Source organism: Anopheles stephensi, chromosome 2 (assembly GCF_013141755.1).
Source record: "Anopheles stephensi strain Indian chromosome 2, UCI_ANSTEP_V1.0, whole genome shotgun sequence".
Classification (NCBI taxonomy): Eukaryota; Metazoa; Arthropoda; class Insecta; order Diptera; family Culicidae; genus Anopheles; species Anopheles stephensi.
This window is the reverse complement of record NC_050202.1, coordinates 93,047,466-93,067,342: the sequence shown is the minus strand read 5'-3', so window position 1 is coordinate 93,067,342 and position 19,877 is coordinate 93,047,466. Positions and strand designations below refer to the sequence as shown.

Here is a 19,877-nt window from a genome sequence, read left to right as displayed (position 1 = left end):
TGTTGTTTACCAGCCGCATCTGTCATTGAATGTAAACAACAGTCTGACAGTTTCGGGGAGAACATACACAAAGGCGCTGGGCAAGCATTCATCGTACACCGGATCGCGCACCGTGGAGCGTGGCACGATCGCGAGATTTCTACTGTTCGGGACACCATTTCGCAACTACGAAGCAATGGCGCAACTCGATAATCCGATACACATAACTCATTACATCAATCCGCACTGCTTCTACTACAAGCCGGAAACTGCGTACATGCAGGAACACGAGCAAGCCAAGTTTGCTGCCATCTTGAACGAGTTTTGCGAAACCGAGTACGGAATGCTGTATGACAGCGCTCGGAATCCGCAAATGTGGAAGTTGCCAAAACCGGGCGATCTGGTAGCGATGCGCAGCAATCAGCTAGAGCGATGGATACGCTGCGAGGTGGAGGAAGTCGCGGTCGACCTGAACCAAATCGTATGGTACTATCTGTGGGCCATCGATGAGGGTTTTCCGATTAAGTCGGGCCACAAGTACATACGGCCTCTGCCGAAACCCTTCGTGGATGAGTCGGCGCACGCGAAACGAGGTGCCATCATAAACATTCTGCCGGGCGATACAGTAGGTAGCGCGTGGTGTGAAAAACGCCACATACGGACAATTATTCTATAGTCGTTTTGCTTTCTTCTTTGCAGCGATACGACTATGTAGAAAATGAGCAAATCACAGAGCTCAGCACCAAGTGGTGCCCGGGAATAGTGGGTATATTAGAACTGATGCTTGAGCATGCAGCTAGCATTTCGTTTGTGTCGAAAACGACGCAAGTAATCCATGGTGAAGCTATTAACTTTGGCGAGCTGTACATTACCACACAAACCAACGTTACACACAACGTGGCCGAACAGCTTGGTGCAGGCTGCCCGAACCAGATGATAGTAGCACAGGGCGCCAAGTTCTTTCGAGGTACGCTTCGGATTTGTCAAGCCTTTCAATAGCTGGGACGCAAGCGATATTAATCGATCTGGTTTCGGGGTTTTTTCGTTGCAGAAATTGAGAAATTACCAGCATTGAACAGCAAACGATATCTCAACAATGAAGGACTCGACAATCACTTCGTGAACAATTACGTATCGCACTCTGTCCAGCAGAGTTACCAACCGACGAGCCTCGTAGATTCCGACACGGAGGCGGACACTAAGGTGACACTGAAGGTACACGAGTGGTTGAGGCAAACGAAGGAAGCACGCGTTGCCATACTGGAACAACAAAAAGCGAACGTTAGAGGTCAAAAGCATGAAGCGCAAGCAATGGATGCTGCTGTTCCCGCATCAGAGTTTATTCTGCAAAAGTATCTTGCGGATGTCGCACAGCAAACAGATGAAAATGGACGGACGACTGTTTCGATGGATAATCTCTCGCCGGAGCAGAGCAACGAAGCTGTCGACAGAAAGCCATCGAAATTGATGGCAAGCGTATACCGGCATAAGACAAACTTGCTGCTGAAGAAGCATTCCGTGCGCAGTGGTCGCGAGCAGGGCCAGTAGTTGATAATTATGTTGCTTGCTCTTTAATATAGCTTTTATTTAGCTTTTCATACTCGTTTTATAGAGAATACATATTCGACCAACAGACAATACGTGCCCCAAATTTATTGGTTTTACTACATTGGTCAACGTGTTGGGTACATCGAAAGGGTAGAGCGGCGAAGAATGAGCTTGGATCAACATACATGTGCAATGAGGCCATTCTCGTGGATAAGGGCAAGGTGCAAAAAGGCCTTTAAAATCCGTGTGCAATGTAAATTGTGTCTCCAGTTACATGTTTAACGAGCTACGTGCCAAAAAGGAGGTGTTGTGAATTGCATACCACGTAACGAGGATCAGCTTCATCGCCCTGGTTTCTCTACACCACCACCTCATCATTCGGCATCGTTTGATTGCAACTATATTGATACGTTTATTTCAGTAAACACCATTGAATGACAAAATAATTCCTAGCTTTGATAAGGATTAGCAATGTATGAATTTTTAAGATAAATATGTAGCCATCCGGTCCATCGTTCACAGACTCGGATAGCACAAAGAAAGCAGAAGTGCGTAACGGCGATACAGAGTTCGCACAGCATCGCGCTAAGCTGTGCCGCTCTTAATCCGCGATGCTGCTGCCAGCTCCGGCAGCCTCTCCAGAACCTGTGCCACCGCTTGGACCAGCGCTCGCACCCGTTGCAGATGATCCGCCCGGTGCAGGCAGCGCTTGCAGCAGCTCTTCCATCCAACCATCCGGATTGTCGATGTCTCCAAGCAGTCCTAGCAGAACGGGTGATCGGGGTACAGATTAGCAAATGGCTCATTTGTTACAGCTAGCTATGAATGAAACACTGCCTACCAAGCTCTTACCTGCCACATCGCAAAATTCCCCAAACGAAGCGCAGGGCAAATATTCTTCAGAGAACGTCTGCAACGTGGAGTCGGCTGTCTTGAGCAGTGACTCGTCGTTTCGGCGGATGTAGTTGAACAGCGAGATCGGCCAGTCCTCGTCTTTCGGCGTGCTAACGGTGCGGAAAAAGTTGCGATAGATTAAATCTATCAGCCCCCAGAACATCAGGTAGGGCTTGTAGATGGAGTAATCCTTGGGATGCTTATCGACCGGAGCCAAGAACTTGCAGACCGAGTTCGGGCTAACGTGGCGCGCCTGGGCTATCGCAATCAGCCGCTGCAGATGCACCAGCTTGTGGCGTGACCACAGCTCGGGCGTGTGCAGTGCCAATGACATGGCGAGCAGATACAGTGGGCCTTCCGCTTCGTACGCGCACTCCAGCCAGCGTTCCGAGGCTTTGTGGGCAATAAAGCCACTGAGTATCATCTCTTCGCGCGAGTACGAGCGGGACGAGAGCAGCGTGTACAGCCCGTAGAACAGCAAGTACGCCACCAGGTGCATGTTCGACTGGGGACCGCCGCCTCCAGCGTCCTCGTGGAAGCTTTTCTCCTGCGCAAAGCGCCACAGCAGCAGCTTGAGGTCGTGCATCGAGCTGGCGAAAGTGATTTCACACCGCTGGGTGCATTCTTGCATGTAGTTATTGTGGCGGGCCATCGACGACGAGAAGGAAGATTCGCTGACATCGGGGCCCCACAGCGGCAGCAGCCCGTTGCAGCGTGTGTTTGCATTCTGCAGCGAAGCGCTCTCCCATTCGTCACGCGATCGGGCCAGTCGGATCGCGTTCATGTGACAGTCGACGTGCACCACGTTGAAATGCGTCACCGTCGTGTAGCCGATCGTTTTCTTCTGCTTCATTTCGAACTCCTCCACGTTGGCCCGCTTGGTGAAGGTGTAGATGCCGAGCACCTTGTTCGGCTGACAGGCGTATCCCTTCGCGGCAGATGAAGCACGCCAGACCGGTCTCTTCGCGCAGCTTCTCGATCTGCGACAGGATGGATCCTTTCGCCGTCACCTGGCCCTTTTCGTTGGTGCGCATGCCGAGCGCATCCAGCTGCTTTTCGCGCGTGGCCATCGCCAGCCGTTTCTTTTCCGCGCGCGTGAAATCGCGCACCTCCTGCACACGCTTGGCCGTGGCTGGTTCGGTGCACAGTGCTTCCAGGAGGTTTTCGGCAAGCGAGCCCACATGCTCGTCGCTCGATACCTGCTCCAGCCGATGGATGATCGGTATGATGTCCTGGGCGACTGCCAGTTGCGTTGCTTCGTGCTTGGTCGCCAGTCCGGTAAGGAAGCGCAGGATGTACTTGAGCGAAGCACGGGATATGAACTCCTTCAGCTCGTCCGAGTCCGTGCGAAGCAGCGTCGGTTTCACGCACGGGGCATGCGCTTTAATGTAGCTGAGCGCTTTCTCCACGATTTCCAAACTCATGATGTAGTCCTTGAGCGTTCCGCCTATGGAATTGTGCTCGATGCCGGTGGTGAGCACGCAGAACAGCTCCATTTTGAACTCCTCCTCTGCGCTCCGTTCAGCATCGAACCGATCGAAGTCGAGCACGGAACGGAAGTGTTCACAGAGCAGCGCCATTTTGATGTCGTTTCCGTACACCAGCGCCGCCAGCACGCGGATCAGATGGCGTAGCACGGAGGGATTGCACCTAACGTTGGAGCAGTTGGTACACGAAAGCAGCGCCTGCACGTACTCCGGTCCTCCGAACGTGAGGGAAAATTGCAAAAAGGTGTCCAGCGTGTCGGAAGCCGCTTTGGACAGAATCGTTTCCATAATCTCCAGCAGCTGCTCCGTCACGGCGGACTGCTGCGTGTCGCTCTCGCTGCTCTGCAGGCACAGCTGCAACACTCGCAGCAGCGTGTTGATCGCGCCCAGCTCCGGTTGACACAGCACCTCCTGGCAGCGCGAAACCTTCACGCTCAGCAGGAACAGCTTCAGCAGCACCTGCAGCAGGGTGCGCGATTTGGAAACGTTCTGCAAGCTGCCGATGCGCTCCAGCATCACCTTCAGCCCACCACAGTCGGCCAACACGTTCGCCATCCGGTACAGCTGCTCGTTGTCCACCTCCTCCTGGCTCTTCGCATTCAGCGTCTCGATAAACTCCTCGGTCGCATCGCCCAGCAGACCTCGCATGCGATACACGATCCTCATGCTGTCCCGTTCTCCGCCCTCCTGCAGCCATATCTTCTTGTACACCTCCTTGACCGGCAGATCGAGGCTTATGATTTTGTTGTGAACCAGCAGCTCCATGCCATTGTCGTCGTCCAGCAGCGCCACTAGCTCGCAGTCGATGCAGATTTTATTTTTAACATCGCGCATCAGCGGACCGAGCCCAGCCTCGTGCGAAGGGTACGGATTGCCCAACATGCGCCCTTGCAAGTAGTCTTCCTGCTGGGGGTCTTTCTCCAGCGTAAGGAAAAACTCACCCACGTCGTTCTCCTCCGGATGTATGATGGAGCATAGCCGCTCGAACATGAAGACGGGCGTTTTCACGTCCGTGGTCGGCGTGCGGCGCACCGTGTCGATGCACACGGCCATAAATGCAGCCGTTTCTTCTTCCGTGCCAGTTGTCATTTCTTCCAGCATTTCCAGAAGCTTCTCCTGCGCATCGTCTATCAGACGCGTGCGTTGCACAATCAGCTTGCGCAGATCCAGGTAGCCCTGCAGAACGGGCCCCAGCAGTTTGCCCTTGTACGCCTTCCGGATTTGTGGATTTTCCAGGAACAGTGCCATCAGCTCTACCAGCTGCCGCAATGCATAGCCCTGGGCCAGGTCCGTTGACAGGGTCGTTTCTTCCAGGCAGTGGATTTTCTCAATCTCCACCGTCACCAGTTGCACCAGCAGCGTTAGAACGCCCTTCAGCGCAAGATACTGCCGCCACGGCGTTTCGTCCGCGAGCATACGGTACAGCGCCAAAAATTCCGCGCTCGCTTCGCCACTCTCCCCGACGTAGCGCAGGAAGCTGGTCAGCAGATCGAGCAGCTCCCGTTTGCGCTCGTTGGTGCGGCTAAGCGACGTTATCAGGGCACAGGCCAGCTGCCGGCCGAGCCTGGAGTTGGTATTGAAGAGAATAGGTTGTAGCCAAGCAGCCTGCAGCTCCACGGGAATCGGTGTGACACCCTTGGCCAGCGCCCGTTGCCGCCAGCGTTTGGCGTACTTTTCTGCGAGATATGCATTGCGTACTGTAGCTCGTCTGTGCTCGAGCGCTGTGCGGAAACCGGTCCCGATTGGCGGCGGGGATGACGATACAGCCGTGGGCATAGAAAGCGACGCAGCTTCGTCCGCTGCGCGACTTCCCGCTCCTCCGCTCACGTGCACAGCGGCAGGCGGCATACGGGCTTTCCAAGCCGCGAACGAATGGTTTGCGTCGCCTGCGATCCACTTCTCATAGCTGACGGTAATCCCTTCGATGGGCTGAATTGTGCACAAATCTCGCAGAGTACTTGCTGCCTGCTCCTTAATGTGCTTGGTGCCTCCGGTGGCGATGGTCGTTGCAAGTATCGGCGGAGGACACATGAGCGATTGCACAATGCGCAAGCAAGGATGTATGACGGCGGTGGCCGGACCGCGCGCGTCGCGCGATGCCTGCAGAACAGCTCGATTACAGTACGGAGCTTCGTTTCCCAGCAGCTATCGTCCTGGCTGGTCATCGCTTCCAGTAAAGCCATTTCGTGCCGAACGGCCGAGTCTAACGTGGCGAGCGGGACCGTGCCGGACAGTGCCATCTTGACGCGGTCTTGCAACAGTTGACAGAGCGCGCTGGTAGCATCGGGGAGATCACGGGTCAACAGACACAGCAAATGGCGCACTTCGTCCTGCAGCTGGTGAGTGCCACGACGCAGATTGTTCACTGCCAGCTCCTGCACCAACCCTTGGCTACACAACCCAACCCTGCACGCCATGTTGGACGCCATAGCGCGCAACAACGTCAGACACTGCTCGGTGGAGGCAAGGGCGCAACCGTAACACTTGTTCAGCGCAACCGCGCCTACCCGCGACGATGCTCCGGTGCCGGAGGCGAAACTTGCCGACATCGAGCCTGCCGACGGTGGGGGGCCATCCATTTGACTTCGGTCATATGCTACCAGCTCCTTCCGGCATGCCTGCACTTTTTGAATGATTTTGCTCAGATCTTCAAACGTAGTCTTTGACTCCACGCAGTACTTCTGGGCCAGCAGCTGTATGACCTTGTTGACCTGGGACGCTCCACCAGCTCCCCCAATGACCGAAGCCCCGACGATCGTCTCGTCCAGCGTGCGATCGAGCTTATGCTCAGACACCTTTTGCACCAGCAGCTCCAGAATCTGCTTATTGTTCTGCAGCGACTTGTACGAGCGGTCCGCCTTTTCCAGCGAAGTGTGAATCGTTTGCACGGTTTTTGTACGGTCCTCGGCCGATTCGATTGGATCTACCGCACAGCACGCCCGACCGTAGATGCTGTAATCGAACTTGGCATACTTGCAGAAACCGCACGAGTGGCACAAGAACGGATCCTTCTCGTCGTAGTTGATGGCGCGGCACTTGTGGCACTGAAACACGTTCTCGCCGCAGTTACCGCACACGCCCGGATTCGCAGGGACCACCGCGCTGCACCGTGGACACTGCAGACTCTCGCTCGATCCGCTCACGGTTTCGTAAAAGTCCGCGTACTCGATCATCAAATTGCACGCCGTTATCGGGAGCGAGAAGTCGATCTTCACATCCGTCTGGCCGGACTGCAGCGTCACCTTGCGAGCCTTGTGCCACATCAGCGGCCGATTCTTAAGCTCCACCACCGCCTGCACCGTGCGATTGTTGTAGTAGATGTTGATGGTTCGCACCATCTTGGCGCGTTTCAGGTCCGCGATGCGTAGCACTATTTTCGAGATCGTATGACTTTGCACGAGCTTCACGATCGTAGTGGTGGTGGTGAACTTCGAATCGACCTTGATGGTCGACAGCTTGATGTTGGAAAACGGAAGTTCCGGATTGTTGCAAACGAGACATGGTTCCGACTCCAGATAGAACCCTTCGAGTTCCAGCACCTGGCCCAGCGCCGTGTAGATTGGGGCGTTCGGGTGCTTCGAAAGTAGCTCGTTCTGCTGTCTCAGCACTGACACGGCCTGCGCCGTGTAGTCCGGCAACTTGTCTATCAGCGAGCGCGTATTGAGCGTCAGGAAGCCGAGCAAATCCACAAACTGCGCGGTGCGCTTGCCGTACGCGGGCAATAGTGGCCACAAGCCCCACAGACACTGGAGCAGCGTTTCCTTGTGCGCATCGCTACTATTTTCGTAGAACGCGTACACCAGGCTGTGAGCTTGCCAACGAATCGATGTCGAGTTCGTTTCGAGCAGGAAGCTGCGTATAAACTTGCTCATGCACGCTGCACTGACCTGATTGAAGATTTGAGCCACGAGCGCCACACACTGGGCGGCATCAAATTTCGATTCGGACGGCGCTGCCATCGTGTCCGATTCCTCCGACTTGTCGCGATCCTTTCGATCCTTCACGACGACCGACACTTTCAGTTGTGGATCCACCGTCACACCGGACGACGGTTTGGCCTGTTGTCCTTGTGGTGCAGTGTTGCATATAGCCGATTGCAGCAGTTGCAATATGATCGTCGAAACACCCTCCTCCAGCTGGTAGGTGCTAATGTTCAGCAGTGAAGACAGTATGTCTGCATTACGAACGCAAAACTTTTGCCAGTTTCCGGTACGGATCGACGCAATCTCTTGACATGCACGGAAATGCTCCGTCAGCTCGACTAACGCGTCGTAACTGAGAATCGTCGAGTGGGTACCGTTCGCCATCGACGGAGCGGACGTGGCCGGAGAACAGCTGGCCTCGCAGCATTTCTTTACCGCCTTCATGTGGGTATCGAGCGAGTGCAGATCGCGCAGCTGGCGATACTTCTCCTTGCTGCCACATATATAGAGCAACAGTTTGCGCACCTGCCGACGCAAAACGGGCGACTGCATGTACATCATGTACTCACAGAGTGTAGTGGTCATGTACTCGCACAGCGAGTGATTCCATTCCTGCGAGGATGGATGCCCGGAGGAGAGCTTCAGTATTTGATACGGCAATCGAACCGCCATCTCGGTGAGCACCTGCGAGTACATCTCAAACACATCGCTCGACCCTTTCGGGAAAGGACGGGCGAAGAACGGTTGCATATCAGGTATTACTCCGTACTGTGTCGGTTTCAGCAGCACGTTCGATGCAGCGCCGCCCGGTGGTGTTACGGTCGGGCCCGAGTTGTTTGACGTAGCATTCGACGCTGCAGCACTGGACGTGGGAACATTCATCGAAGCATTGCCATTGGCGGAGGTGATGGCACCCGCTGCCGGTGAAGCTAGCTCGTCGATTGACGATGCACTGGAGTTTTTCCAATGGGGCAAAAACGATTCCATTATCATGAGACAGTAGGGAATAGCGTTGTTTTTCATCAGCGCATTGGCGGTGTTTTGAGCCAAAAATGTTGCATTGTCTATTGCGGCTTGGTTGGCACCCGATCTATCGCCGCTGCTCGAAGCTGCGTTGGCTGAAGAGGATGACGATGATTTGGATTTCACTTTGCCCATCAAGACACCAATCAGACGCAGAATGACAAGCTGTACTTCCGTTTTCGCTGTTCTGTTGGCCATCTGGTAAATCTTGGTGGAGGAAATTTCCAGCCGATCGATCAATGCTTGCAGCAATCGCGTCAAAACCTGCTGATCTGGCTCCTGTGTACCATCGAGGTCAGAGGTAAGCATGAGGATCACTTGCATGAATGGTATGCACTCGGCACCGTTCACTGAGTCCAGGGCAGAAAAATTATCCACCAGATGGTTCAGTATCGAATAGCGCAACACGTGCAGTTTGTTGGCACTCTCCCCATTTGCGTCCGATGCTTCGGCTTCCACGGCAGTGGAGAGCGATGCTGCTGCAGTGGTTGCGGAGGACTGTGATGCCATTTGATCGACTACAGACGTGCGCGGTGGCGAAGGATTGGGCTGCTCTTCGTACGTTGAACTACGGCCAGAAGTTCCACCGATGCTTTCCACACCGCTGCACCCACTCTCGGATCCTCCGCTTCCACTGCCAGCATGTTCACCGGCCGGCGACGTCCTCAGCGTCGAGCCTTCGGTGGCAACGTTGGAAATTTCGTCATCGTCTGAGCCACCGCCCGAAGCGTTTGATTCGACGTTAAACGAAGATCCGCCAGCAATGGCTGCCGCCAGGCCTTGGGCGGCTGCACCTCTATTTCGCCCTTGGTAGTTAGCGATGCTCTGCTGTAAAAGCTGTAGATCGGCTTCGTTGTCCTGGAGACTGAGTGCGATCGCTATCTCCATTATGGTATCATCATCCGCATCCGGTGTCTCTAGCAAGTGCGGAAAACCAACGCCCAACAGTGCCTCCAGTGATGCAAGCGCCTGATTTCCAGCGCCCGGTTCCAGGCCGAGTGATTCTATTGCGTCCACCTTCCTGCATTCCAGCGACGGCGACCGCAGCTGCAGCTGCTGCAACGAAATCCTCATTGCCTGCCGCTACACTTCCGGAGGAAACGGAAGGACCGGCAGCACCTGACGATGTCGATCCCATCGATAAAGCCGATGAAGTTGACGGCACCGCCCCGGTAGAAGCTGCAATGCCCGATGTGGAGGGTGTAGGCGTCGAACACACGGGAGGACTTTCGATCAGCACCACCTTACGACGCTTAACCTTCGGTCGCAACAGACGAATCATCGCTAGCTTCGCGCTGTGGCTAATGATTGGAGCCGGATCGAGCAGCAAACGGACGAAGAGTTTTGCCATCCGCTCCACCTGTTCGTTGTCGGCCAAAGCAAATGCGTAAATAATTTCCACCAGAGAGTAAATCACCGCTTCCACATGGCAAAGGCCCCGCTTAACGATAGCAATCGGTTCCTCATAGGCTGGCGTTATGCGGTACAGCTCCTTCATGACAGTCATCATCAGCGCCAGAATGTCCATCTGCTGCTCGGCACAAATCTTTGCCATGGCTTGTGGCCGTTGAATAGCGATGCTGCGCATCATCAACACAGCGCGATAAAAGGCTTCCGGATCGATGTCGCCGCTTTCGGTGGATTCATACATTTTCTTCAACTGGCGATGAATGTCGTTCAGTATTTCCTTATCCTTGTACGAATGGTAAGCAACTTTGCTGGCGTGACACGTCATTAGCACGTTGCGTGCGTCCTGCTGCACTACATTGACAGTGGGCAGAAGGATCAAATTGGTGGCTACATCGACAGCTGTTTGACGATAGTTATCATCACTATTTGGACCACCGAGCAGCGCTATGCCGCTGTCCAGCACGTGCAGCATGCTCGAAAGCATGTGATCCAACGAGGTCATGTACATGGCTCCTGCATCGTTTTCGTCATTGGAAGTTCCGTCACTGGCACCATTTCCGTTTGCTATCGTCGTCTGCCCATTGCTGCCGGGAGCACCACCATTCGACAGTGGCCCTCCAGCTGCATCCTCTGTTTCTTCCGGCCAACCGAATACATCTTTAGTTTTTCCGTATATCTTGATGCTGTCCAGTATCGTTATTTGCTCGGCATCTACCGACGGCCCAAAGTGGATGCTCAGTTTCTTGTCACTTTGTAGGCTTTCCTCCTTGGTTAGCGGAATATCAAACCAACGAGCTCTCGTAGCAACCGTGGTTACAGAGCGCCCGAGAATAGTCACACGTTGAGGTGCTTTAGTGACGTCCTGTGACCCTATTTGTATACGAACGCCTGTGTCAAATGAAAAGCAGAAACACACACACACACACAAATCGTGTTAAAACGGCAAGGTTTGGAAATTTCATCTGATTTTTCCTTTGCTTACCTGTAATGACCATATTCGGATCATTATTGGACACTTCGAGCGTGAATCCGTTGGCTTTCGTCGATGTCACGTACAGCCCGGTAGAGTTTAGGCGATGCTTCAAATGTTGCGTATTGTAGATTTGCAGCAGATCGTTTCCGCCATATTCCACTTCGTTCATCAGCGTGCAGTGCTCGAAGAAATCAATCGGAAAAGTTGGACTAGGTCCGGTGCCCCCTTTGCCGGTGTTCGCCGAAGCGGCAGACTGCGCTGATTGCTTGCCCAGCTTTTTCGACTTGCGTGCTGATTTGCCGTACATGCTTCCGCCCGTTCCGTACCAACCGAATGTTTGCTGATGGCCAATAGGTTGCACCTCTGGGGATAGCCAGTAATCCGTTTTAGACGGGTTAGCAGCATAAATTCTCAAACTGCCGTCTTCGCACAGCAGAATAAGGGTTGTTTTTTCCACGCCCGAGACGCTGTGTCGGATGGCTACCATGTCCATTATTTTCGCCTTTGCATTCTGGGCCTTAATTTCCTGTGCCATGTATCCGTCCGGCTTGATCATGAAGATGACAGGATTGTTGAGGCTCTGCATCATTGCGCACACCAAACCCGGGTGACCGGGAATTTCGGTCCATTGGCAGAGCGGTTGCGCTGTCGACTTCGACAATAGCTTGGAGCTGGGGTTGCAAACCAGGTTGATGATGCACTTCACACCATCATTGACGTTGGTTAGTGGCGCCATAAAGTTAAGCCCGGCCGCATAACTGAAGAATAACAGCTGCAGGACGTGCGAGTAGTAGATCGAGACGCCTCCTGCCAGTATCTGTCCGTTGATGCCTGTTATCAGTGGGTGAGCAAACTCGAGCGTGCTTGTCACGTAGAAAGGACCATGCTTTGCCAGACTTTCGTCGCTCAGTGGTTGCGTGTAGATGTATCCTAACGAGGACATGATCAGCATGTAGTACGTGCCCCCTTGCTCGTAGACAAATGTGCAGTCGCGTATCTTGCCGCTTGGCACCAGGAAATAGTACTGCGGACTAGAGCTATCCTCTGCCAGATCGTAGATTTTCACAAAATCGGCCGTCACCAGCGCCAGCTTGGTCTGGGAAGAAGGCAGCCAGATTGCTCGCTTAATGAAGTTGCCCGTGTCCAGCTGCGGCGTCAGCACAATGTGTTCGTTCGCTGTGCCCGTGCTATTGAATGTAAGGATATGACACTCCTTGAGACCACACACCGCTAGATAATCTTCGTTTGCCGGATTGGATGCGAGCGACAGCACCGTGCATGGGACAGGAGCCGAAGCGAGTTTGGTCAGCGTCAGCTTGCGTTTGGCCGCATCTGCTTGCTTCAGCAGAGCCGATAGCTGCAAGATCGTAACCTTGCCTTTCTCATGCGCGATGGCCAACTGCTGCCGCTTGCCATGGGGAGACGCAAGACAGCACAGCGCCACACGACGGACGAGATACGTCGAGAGCAGCTGCTTGATCGTTTGACCCTGTTCTCCAGAATAGTTCATACGCACATTCTCGAACGCGCCCTCCTGAGACCCAAGCGTAGCGATCATGATGTCGTCACTCAAGACATACGATTTCTCGCGACGATGCAGACGCTCCAGGGCATTTTTGGCGCGCCAATAACATCCCACGGGAGAGTATCTTGCACAATGGTCTTTCACTGCAGGCATCAACGAGTTGAAGAACACGAGAATGCAACGAATCACCGTTTTCCACTGGCTGGGGTTGTTCAATGCTTCGCGCGATGTTTCTATTATTTTGGCCAACCGTTGCTCCTTCTCGGATGCTTGTCCCTGCGCTGGACGGCTCGCACTGGCAGCTTCGTGTGACGGACTGGCTGGGTGTCGTCGTCGCATTAAGCTACTAGCGAGCAAGACACTGTCCGCATCGTTGGAACGCGGCAAAATTGAAGCGGATGACGAACCCAGGATTGAATCCTCCGCATGCCCGGAATTGCTGCGACGACTCAGTGCCTGGCACGAACCATCCTCTTTGGCGCCACAATCGCAAAAGAAGTTGCCATACTTTGCATAGCTGATGTCGTGGTTTTTGTGGCAAACTCTCGCACAGACGGAGCATACGCCAACGCCATCCACCATTTTACACGTGTGGCAATAGTACCAGTGCTGGTTCATGAAGTCCTTTTGGGTAATAGAGAAGGTGCACAGCTTGTTGCCGAGACTATCTTCATCCGAGTCCTCGATCGTGCTGTCATCCTCTTCACCGCCAAGCTCCTCCAAAATGTCGTCCGCATCCAGCAACGATTCTTCGTCCCAAGGTGGATTCAGCGCTCTGCTGCCTTTGGCGCCAAGCCCGATCAGCAGATCGTTCATGTACATGAGAATGGCGGTCACATTGTCGAGCTGGACGGCTTCCCTCCATCCGCTGGAACCACCCTTTCCGGCGTCAAGCACCTGCGCCCGACAAACATCCAGCCAATCGATGGCAGCAGCAAAGAGTAACGCATGACCACGACCTTTTCCAGCATCGGCAAGCGTTATCATCACCTGAAGTAGGTCGGAAAATTCAATCGCTTCCTGAGTCGGCGACAGAAGGTTGTGGCCAATCTGTATTAAAGCCTGGAATAGGGCCTCGGATACAGATGAAGAAATGCGATTCTCAGCAACGATGTATTTAACGAGCGACTGGAGTAGCTTGCCGTTGTGCATTGCATTCGTTATGCATTCAAGGTCCACGACTTCCTGCTGATCACCCTCGGTCGTGGTAGGCGCATTTGCAGCTGTTGTATTGTTTTCCGACATCCCGGCTCCATCCACTCCGCCCGCTGCGGTTGCCGACCCGATCAGCTGGTCAGTGATGCTGGGGATTGCCGATACTGTTGCCATATTCGTGGGAGTCGGTACGTTGCTCGAGTTGTTGGACGCGTTTGGCGTTAGGCTGATTCCCCCCGGTCCAAGCAAAATGTGGCTTAACCAGCTCTTCAAACGCGTACTGTCCGTGACGGCTAGCTCTGCAATGCAAGCACACAGTTCTTCCTCGTCGAAAGGCGCGTCGAGTTTTTCGGCCGCTTGAAACAGTTTCTCGAAGAACTGGAGCACGCGTCGGGAGTATGCCTGGGAAATGTTGGTGCCCGTGAATGAAAGCAATATTTGCACCAGATTGCCCGTTTTGGACTCGTAGAAAAAGTGACGCATCGCGCGCAGCCCGTTCGATTTTTCCAACATTGACTCCCAGTACTTGAGAATACTGCAGAGGACCGATTCGTCGATATTCGTGGCACAGCCTGTAGCGCAGAGGTCGGTATACTCAATGAGAAACTGGTAGCTGTGCTTGATGATGTTCGAGAACGCCGCTAGCTGATAGGCTTCGCAGTTGCTGTCTCCTCCCAGGAGCGACTCCAGGCATTTGTTGATCGGTCCGTGCAAATATTCGGCGCGCAAATCAAACACCATCGGGATCAGTATTTCCTTCAGACGCTCGTCTAGCTTGATGTCGTCGTAGTTCGGGAGCATGTAGTAAATCAGATTGACTGCCGATTTGAGAGCGTTCTTTAGGGATAGCAGTATGGAGTACGACAGATGTTTAGATATCTCCGTTAGATGTGCTTCGACCACCGTCAGGGTGTGCAACTCCACCGGGAATGATCCACTGATGAAGTTTTCTTCGGTCAGGGTGCTCAAACTCTTGCGCCACTCGACTGCAATCACATCCTTATCGTGACCGGTAATGCAACCGACAAGCTGCTGTGCAAGATCCGAGCAAAATGAATTTTTTGTGCCCGCAATAGCGATCAACGGCTCAATTAAGCAGAACGGTATCTGGCCGCTCAAATTCTGGAACATAGTTTTGCTGAAACGAGGAAATAACATTTTGTAACGCTTTTATGCATCGTAGTGGTGGGGTGCTATCGATTCTTACTAGGTTGATTCACGAACTATTTCCAATACGTCCAGTAAAGCATGCATTATGTTCTTGGTCAAATCTGCACGAGAGACCTCCACCGAAACATTGCACGGCGAGCCATCGGACAAGGATGCGCTGGTTGAGGCGCCTGAAACACCAATTCCTCCGGCTCCTCCCGGAACGATCGTAGCACTTGCTCCGCCATTATTACTGTCACAGGTGGTCACAGTCGTTGATCCAGCGGTTGTTGTAGCGGCACTTGTTGCAGATGATGCGGCGGATGCCGTATTACTACCGGCTTTCGCGGCTTTCACATTCAAGCCCTCCTTTTCCGCCCAACAGACGGCAAACAGGTGAGACATTACACTGTCCAGTAGAATGATTTTGGACAGTCTTGGCTGTTCCGGCGAAAAGCTCTTCGCAAACGATTCCAGTCCAAGCAGCGTCATTTTTAAGCTGTACTTCACATCCGACACGTGCTCTGTAAGCCGTACCCACATAGCTTCCGCCGACTGCGTATACATACCCTGAAGAAGACCAAAGAAAAAGCAAACAAATATGAAGGTGATCTGGTACAAAGAGTAATGATCACAAGGGCACTTACCTGTTTGACAAGACTATTCACAATCAGATAATGCGAATGGGTTATCGGATGCAGGCAACGGATGGACCACAGCAGTGAGTGCAAATTTGGACTCTTCTCCTGCATCAGTGCTTCCACGTGCTGCGTGGAGGGTGGCAAACCGAGCAGCAACTTCCAGCTGAGACTGAAGCAATAATGCACAGCGCACAGTGTTTGAAAGGGGATACGTGCAAGGCACATGTCAGTAATGCCCAGGATGTCAATCAGCGCATCGATTAGCCACGGATACTTCAGTTTGTCCGGAGTGCAAAGAATAAAGTTCCAAGCCAGTCCGTCGAGCTTGAATTCTTGCTGCACCTTCGACTCGACGGTAGTCAGCGAGTAGAATTTGGGTTTTACACCGCCTACACTAAACTCGTTCGCTAGCTTGCGATGCTTGTCTTCGATGTCCTTGCGGCAGAATGACATCATCTTCGTCTTATAGTTCACCAAATCGGCCAACTTTTGTTCGCTATCGAGCGTGAAAACGCTAAACAGGTTCCAGCGCACTTGTTCCAGCAAAACATTCGGTGGATTGTACAAGTGTTTCATCAGATACTCCAAGAACAAGAGCAGCCGGGACAGAAGCATGATCTGATGGTCTCTCAGCGGCTTGTCCGGCGTTACACTGCGACACACTTCCGAGCATCGAATGACACCGCCTGCCGTAAGCAGAAGGATCGATTTCTTTTGCATCAGATTGAGAGAGTGGAACAGAAATAGCAGCAGTTGCGCATGTTCCACGTTTAGATCCTCTATCTCCGATTCGTTGGGGACGGTTTGAGTGGAACAAATGCCTTCCACAATCGTGTTCACAAGTCGATGCCACACGGAGAGACACGCAGCTTCTTTCTCCTGTGATGGTTTTAGCAGAAGAATTTGCACCAGCACGGCAAGCGTTCGCGAATAAACCTGCAGTGGCCAAATGTTAGCGTCCTGCGTCCATGGTGAAACTCCCAGGTGTAGCAGAAGGGCCGACTGCAGCGATTCGTTCAGCAACGAGTTTGATATCAGATTGTGTAGGTACCTTCCGACGGCTCCAGAGAACTTTACCATGGCATTTTGCCACTGCATACAACCCGGAATATCCGTGTCTCCGCGGGCCGAATCGCGGTCCAGATCACGCAGGATGTTGGCCAAAAGTACCATCTGCTGTTCGCTTAAGCCTGTTTTCACGTAACGGCTCAGGTAAATGTGACTACCTCCGAGCGAAACATCGAAGAAATTGAATATCAAGGAAGCAAGATTAAGGTATTCGTGGGGCTCATCTTTCGCTGGCACCAGATTCGTTCCGTGGCGACCTTTATCATCCTTATTTTCCTGTTCTTGCGATTCGGTCATTTCTTCATTCATGTCGGGAGAAAGCGTTTCCTTAAACCAAAGCCCAAGGTAGCTATCGCTGTCCTCTTCTTCCGGTTCGCTTTCCTCCGAACAGGAGAACGTATCATTAAAATACGTGGTCGAATCGCTATAGCTCATCGGTTCACCGTCGTTTGTGTTTTTGGTGTTAATACGACGAAGCGTGCATGCCTTACGGTACGAAACGGTGGCGAGGAATGTGAGCAACTGTTGCAATGTGGCACTATTAAGCACACGCACCACGCGCTGAATCGATGTGTACTGTCCAAGGATGTCAAACCCGGCCGATTCGATGCTGCTGTACTCTTCTTCGTCTGTTCGCGAGTCTATCTTCAGATCATCGATCAGCTCCGTCATGAGCGTAATGCTGTGGCGCGCAATGGCCGCATTCAGCACGCCAAATCCTTGCTGGACCTTGAACAAATTTACGCGCAGAGCTGGTGATGGTTGGGCTGATGCCATTTGCGGTACGTCAAGCGTTTTGAGAGGACTGCGTCCTTTCAAGCTTTCCTCCGAAGTTTTCGCCGATATTGGAACCATTTGCTGCAGTCCACTGGTGTTTCCGGACGCACCCATTGTACCTTGAATTCCGGATATCAATAACCAAGCGCCCATACACATATGGTTCTGGTAGATGTGAGCGCGCGTGGACGTTTTGAGCAGATTTCCAATTTTGGTAAATATTTCCAACCCCTTGTCCACAATCGTTCGTGCGAAATCCTCCTCTTCGTCAGTTTCCTTTTGCGTCTGAGTTGTTCCAGTTTGGACTTGTGCTTGTTGCAATTGGCCGGAGGAAGCAGTCTTCTGCGATCCAGCAGATGCCATCGTGATAACACTCACAGCGGTCGATGTTAGTACACAACAGTACAGTGCCGACATGGCACACTGCGAGAGGAGGGTGATTTTCTTCGGCGTTAACGGTTCCAGCAGAGGGAGTGATATCGCCAGTTGCAAATTTGTTATGTCGGACTCCATTAAATTGAAAATGTTTTTTATCGCATTTGCCTCAGTGTTCGTAACAGGAAGATACAGGGGACGACCAAGCATGGTGCACTCCTCATATTTGAAGCGGTATTTAGTGAGCGTTCCCAAAGCCGTCGTACACCATTTTAGTAACGAATCTCCCGCATTGATAGCGTTCATGCACTGCAGATTTTGCTTCACGAACAGATCCTAAAAACGAAATTTAATTGAAAAAGATGAAATACGGGTCTCGAATCAAAATACTAAAAACACAATGAAAAGATAAAGGAAATTAATTGATTTGATGGTGCTGGATGAGATAAATACAAGATGTGAAGCAGGTAAAATGAAAGCTAACAGTAATCGCATGGTGCCATATGGCTAGGATTATACACAGGATTTGAAATCGGTCCTTTCGTGTGAAAGACCGGTTCCACTACTGCATCATTTACAAAGCCTGCTATGACGTGATCATTCATTCCTTTGTTACTTACTGTACAATCTATTTGCTCTTCACTGAGTGCAGCAAAAGTCACGGCCCAGCTACACAGCGGAGTCGTTAGCTGCTGTAAAATAACCGTCGACAGATCCGATCGGGAACGCTTCATTTCCGTTTTGGGACTTTCTTTATCACTCGTGCCAGCGGTCGAGCCACTTCCGCCACTGCTAGCACTCGCGGCGCCAACTGATGCTGGTTTGTTTCCCGGGATCTCTGGATACTTTAAGTACTTCATCCCAGACACGGATATGATCGACGAGGCGGAACTAGTCGTGTTGGGCTGGTTTTCGTTCGACCTTTTCCCCTCGCAGAGGATCTTTAGGGCCATCAGCAGAATGCTCGGCTTGCATGGTGCAGTCGTATCCAGATGGAGAATTATGTAACGAATCAATATTGAAGCAGCTTCCGTAAACTGTTGAAGTTGTGTTTGCGACACTGGAGGGTATAGATAAAACGGAGGATTTATCACATCAGAAAAAATATTTCTACCAATGAGAAATGGTGCCAGTAATGCATCGAAGAGCAGGCACTCGAAAGCAACAACAAAGTAGCAGCGAAGAAAACAACAACCACGTACAGTTGGAAGAAAAATCGATACAGTATGGCCGTCATTGGGTGCTCCGCAAAGGGCATGAATGTTGCTTTCTATACGTACATGAAGTGACCTGGTTAGAGATGTTCTCGGCAGCCAGCACAACAAAATTGTCGAAAAACTGCTTGTAAGCCGCATCGTGTTCGAGGATTTCATTTTCACTGAAAAGGAAAATCACAATAAAAGAAACCATCGGATAATGGCGTAGTAGGTGGCACTTTCAAAAGGTGACACTGGATGTGATCATCCATTTTCATTCGCAAAATGCATCCATTCCACTGAACGGCGGGGGACCAAAACTTGTACTTACTTTTGGATGATGGTTTTTATCAAGTTTAGCACATCGGTTTTGCTGATATTTTCACTTGATGATGAAAGAAAAGGCTTTAAAATCGCAGCCCACTCGACACCTCCGGAGTGAGCAGCAGCCATTTTGCAACTTTTTCTTGCTGTGAAAATTTCGACTGAAAATCCAATTTGACAGCAGGCTGTATAGATTAGCTCGCGGCTAGACGTGCACTTCTGTAGATGTAGGTAAACTGTGACTATGGAACTGTGACTATTCAATATTTGATTATGGACCAAGAACTGGTGGCTTTGATGAATTCATGTTGAAAGTTATGTGAAAAATCGTCTTTCGATATTACAATTAGCAGCAGTATTAGCAGGAATGTAGTTACAACGTGCAGCCAATATTGAATATGCTACGTACAACGAGCAGCTGTCAAAATTG

The 19,877-nt window shown here is 52.1% G+C and overlaps 2 protein-coding genes across 2 annotated transcripts; one reads left to right on the top strand and one right to left on the bottom strand.

The window, feature by feature from the left end:
* The first annotated feature begins 45 nt into the window (after positions 1–45).
* LOC118517531 lies at positions 46–1,617 on the top strand. Its single transcript, XM_036063765.1, has 3 exons — positions 46–604; positions 679–946; positions 1,031–1,617. Exons 1-3 carry the CDS (start codon positions 176–178, stop codon positions 1,525–1,527), a joined length of 1,194 nt encoding a protein of 397 aa, XP_035919658.1. The 5' UTR covers positions 46–175; the 3' UTR covers positions 1,528–1,617.
* On the bottom strand, positions 1,600–19,700 carry LOC118517551 (protein purity of essence). Its single transcript, XM_036063791.1, is given in 11 exon segments — positions 1,600–2,289; positions 2,380–3,349; positions 3,351–6,013; positions 6,016–9,871; positions 9,915–11,152; positions 11,247–15,055; positions 15,125–15,636; positions 15,714–18,263; positions 18,548–18,987; positions 19,208–19,305; positions 19,455–19,700. Coding segments are annotated over 11 exon segments (16,419 nt in total). The 5' UTR covers positions 19,577–19,700; the 3' UTR covers positions 1,600–2,128.
* Between the last annotated feature and the right edge of the window lie 177 nt (positions 19,701–19,877).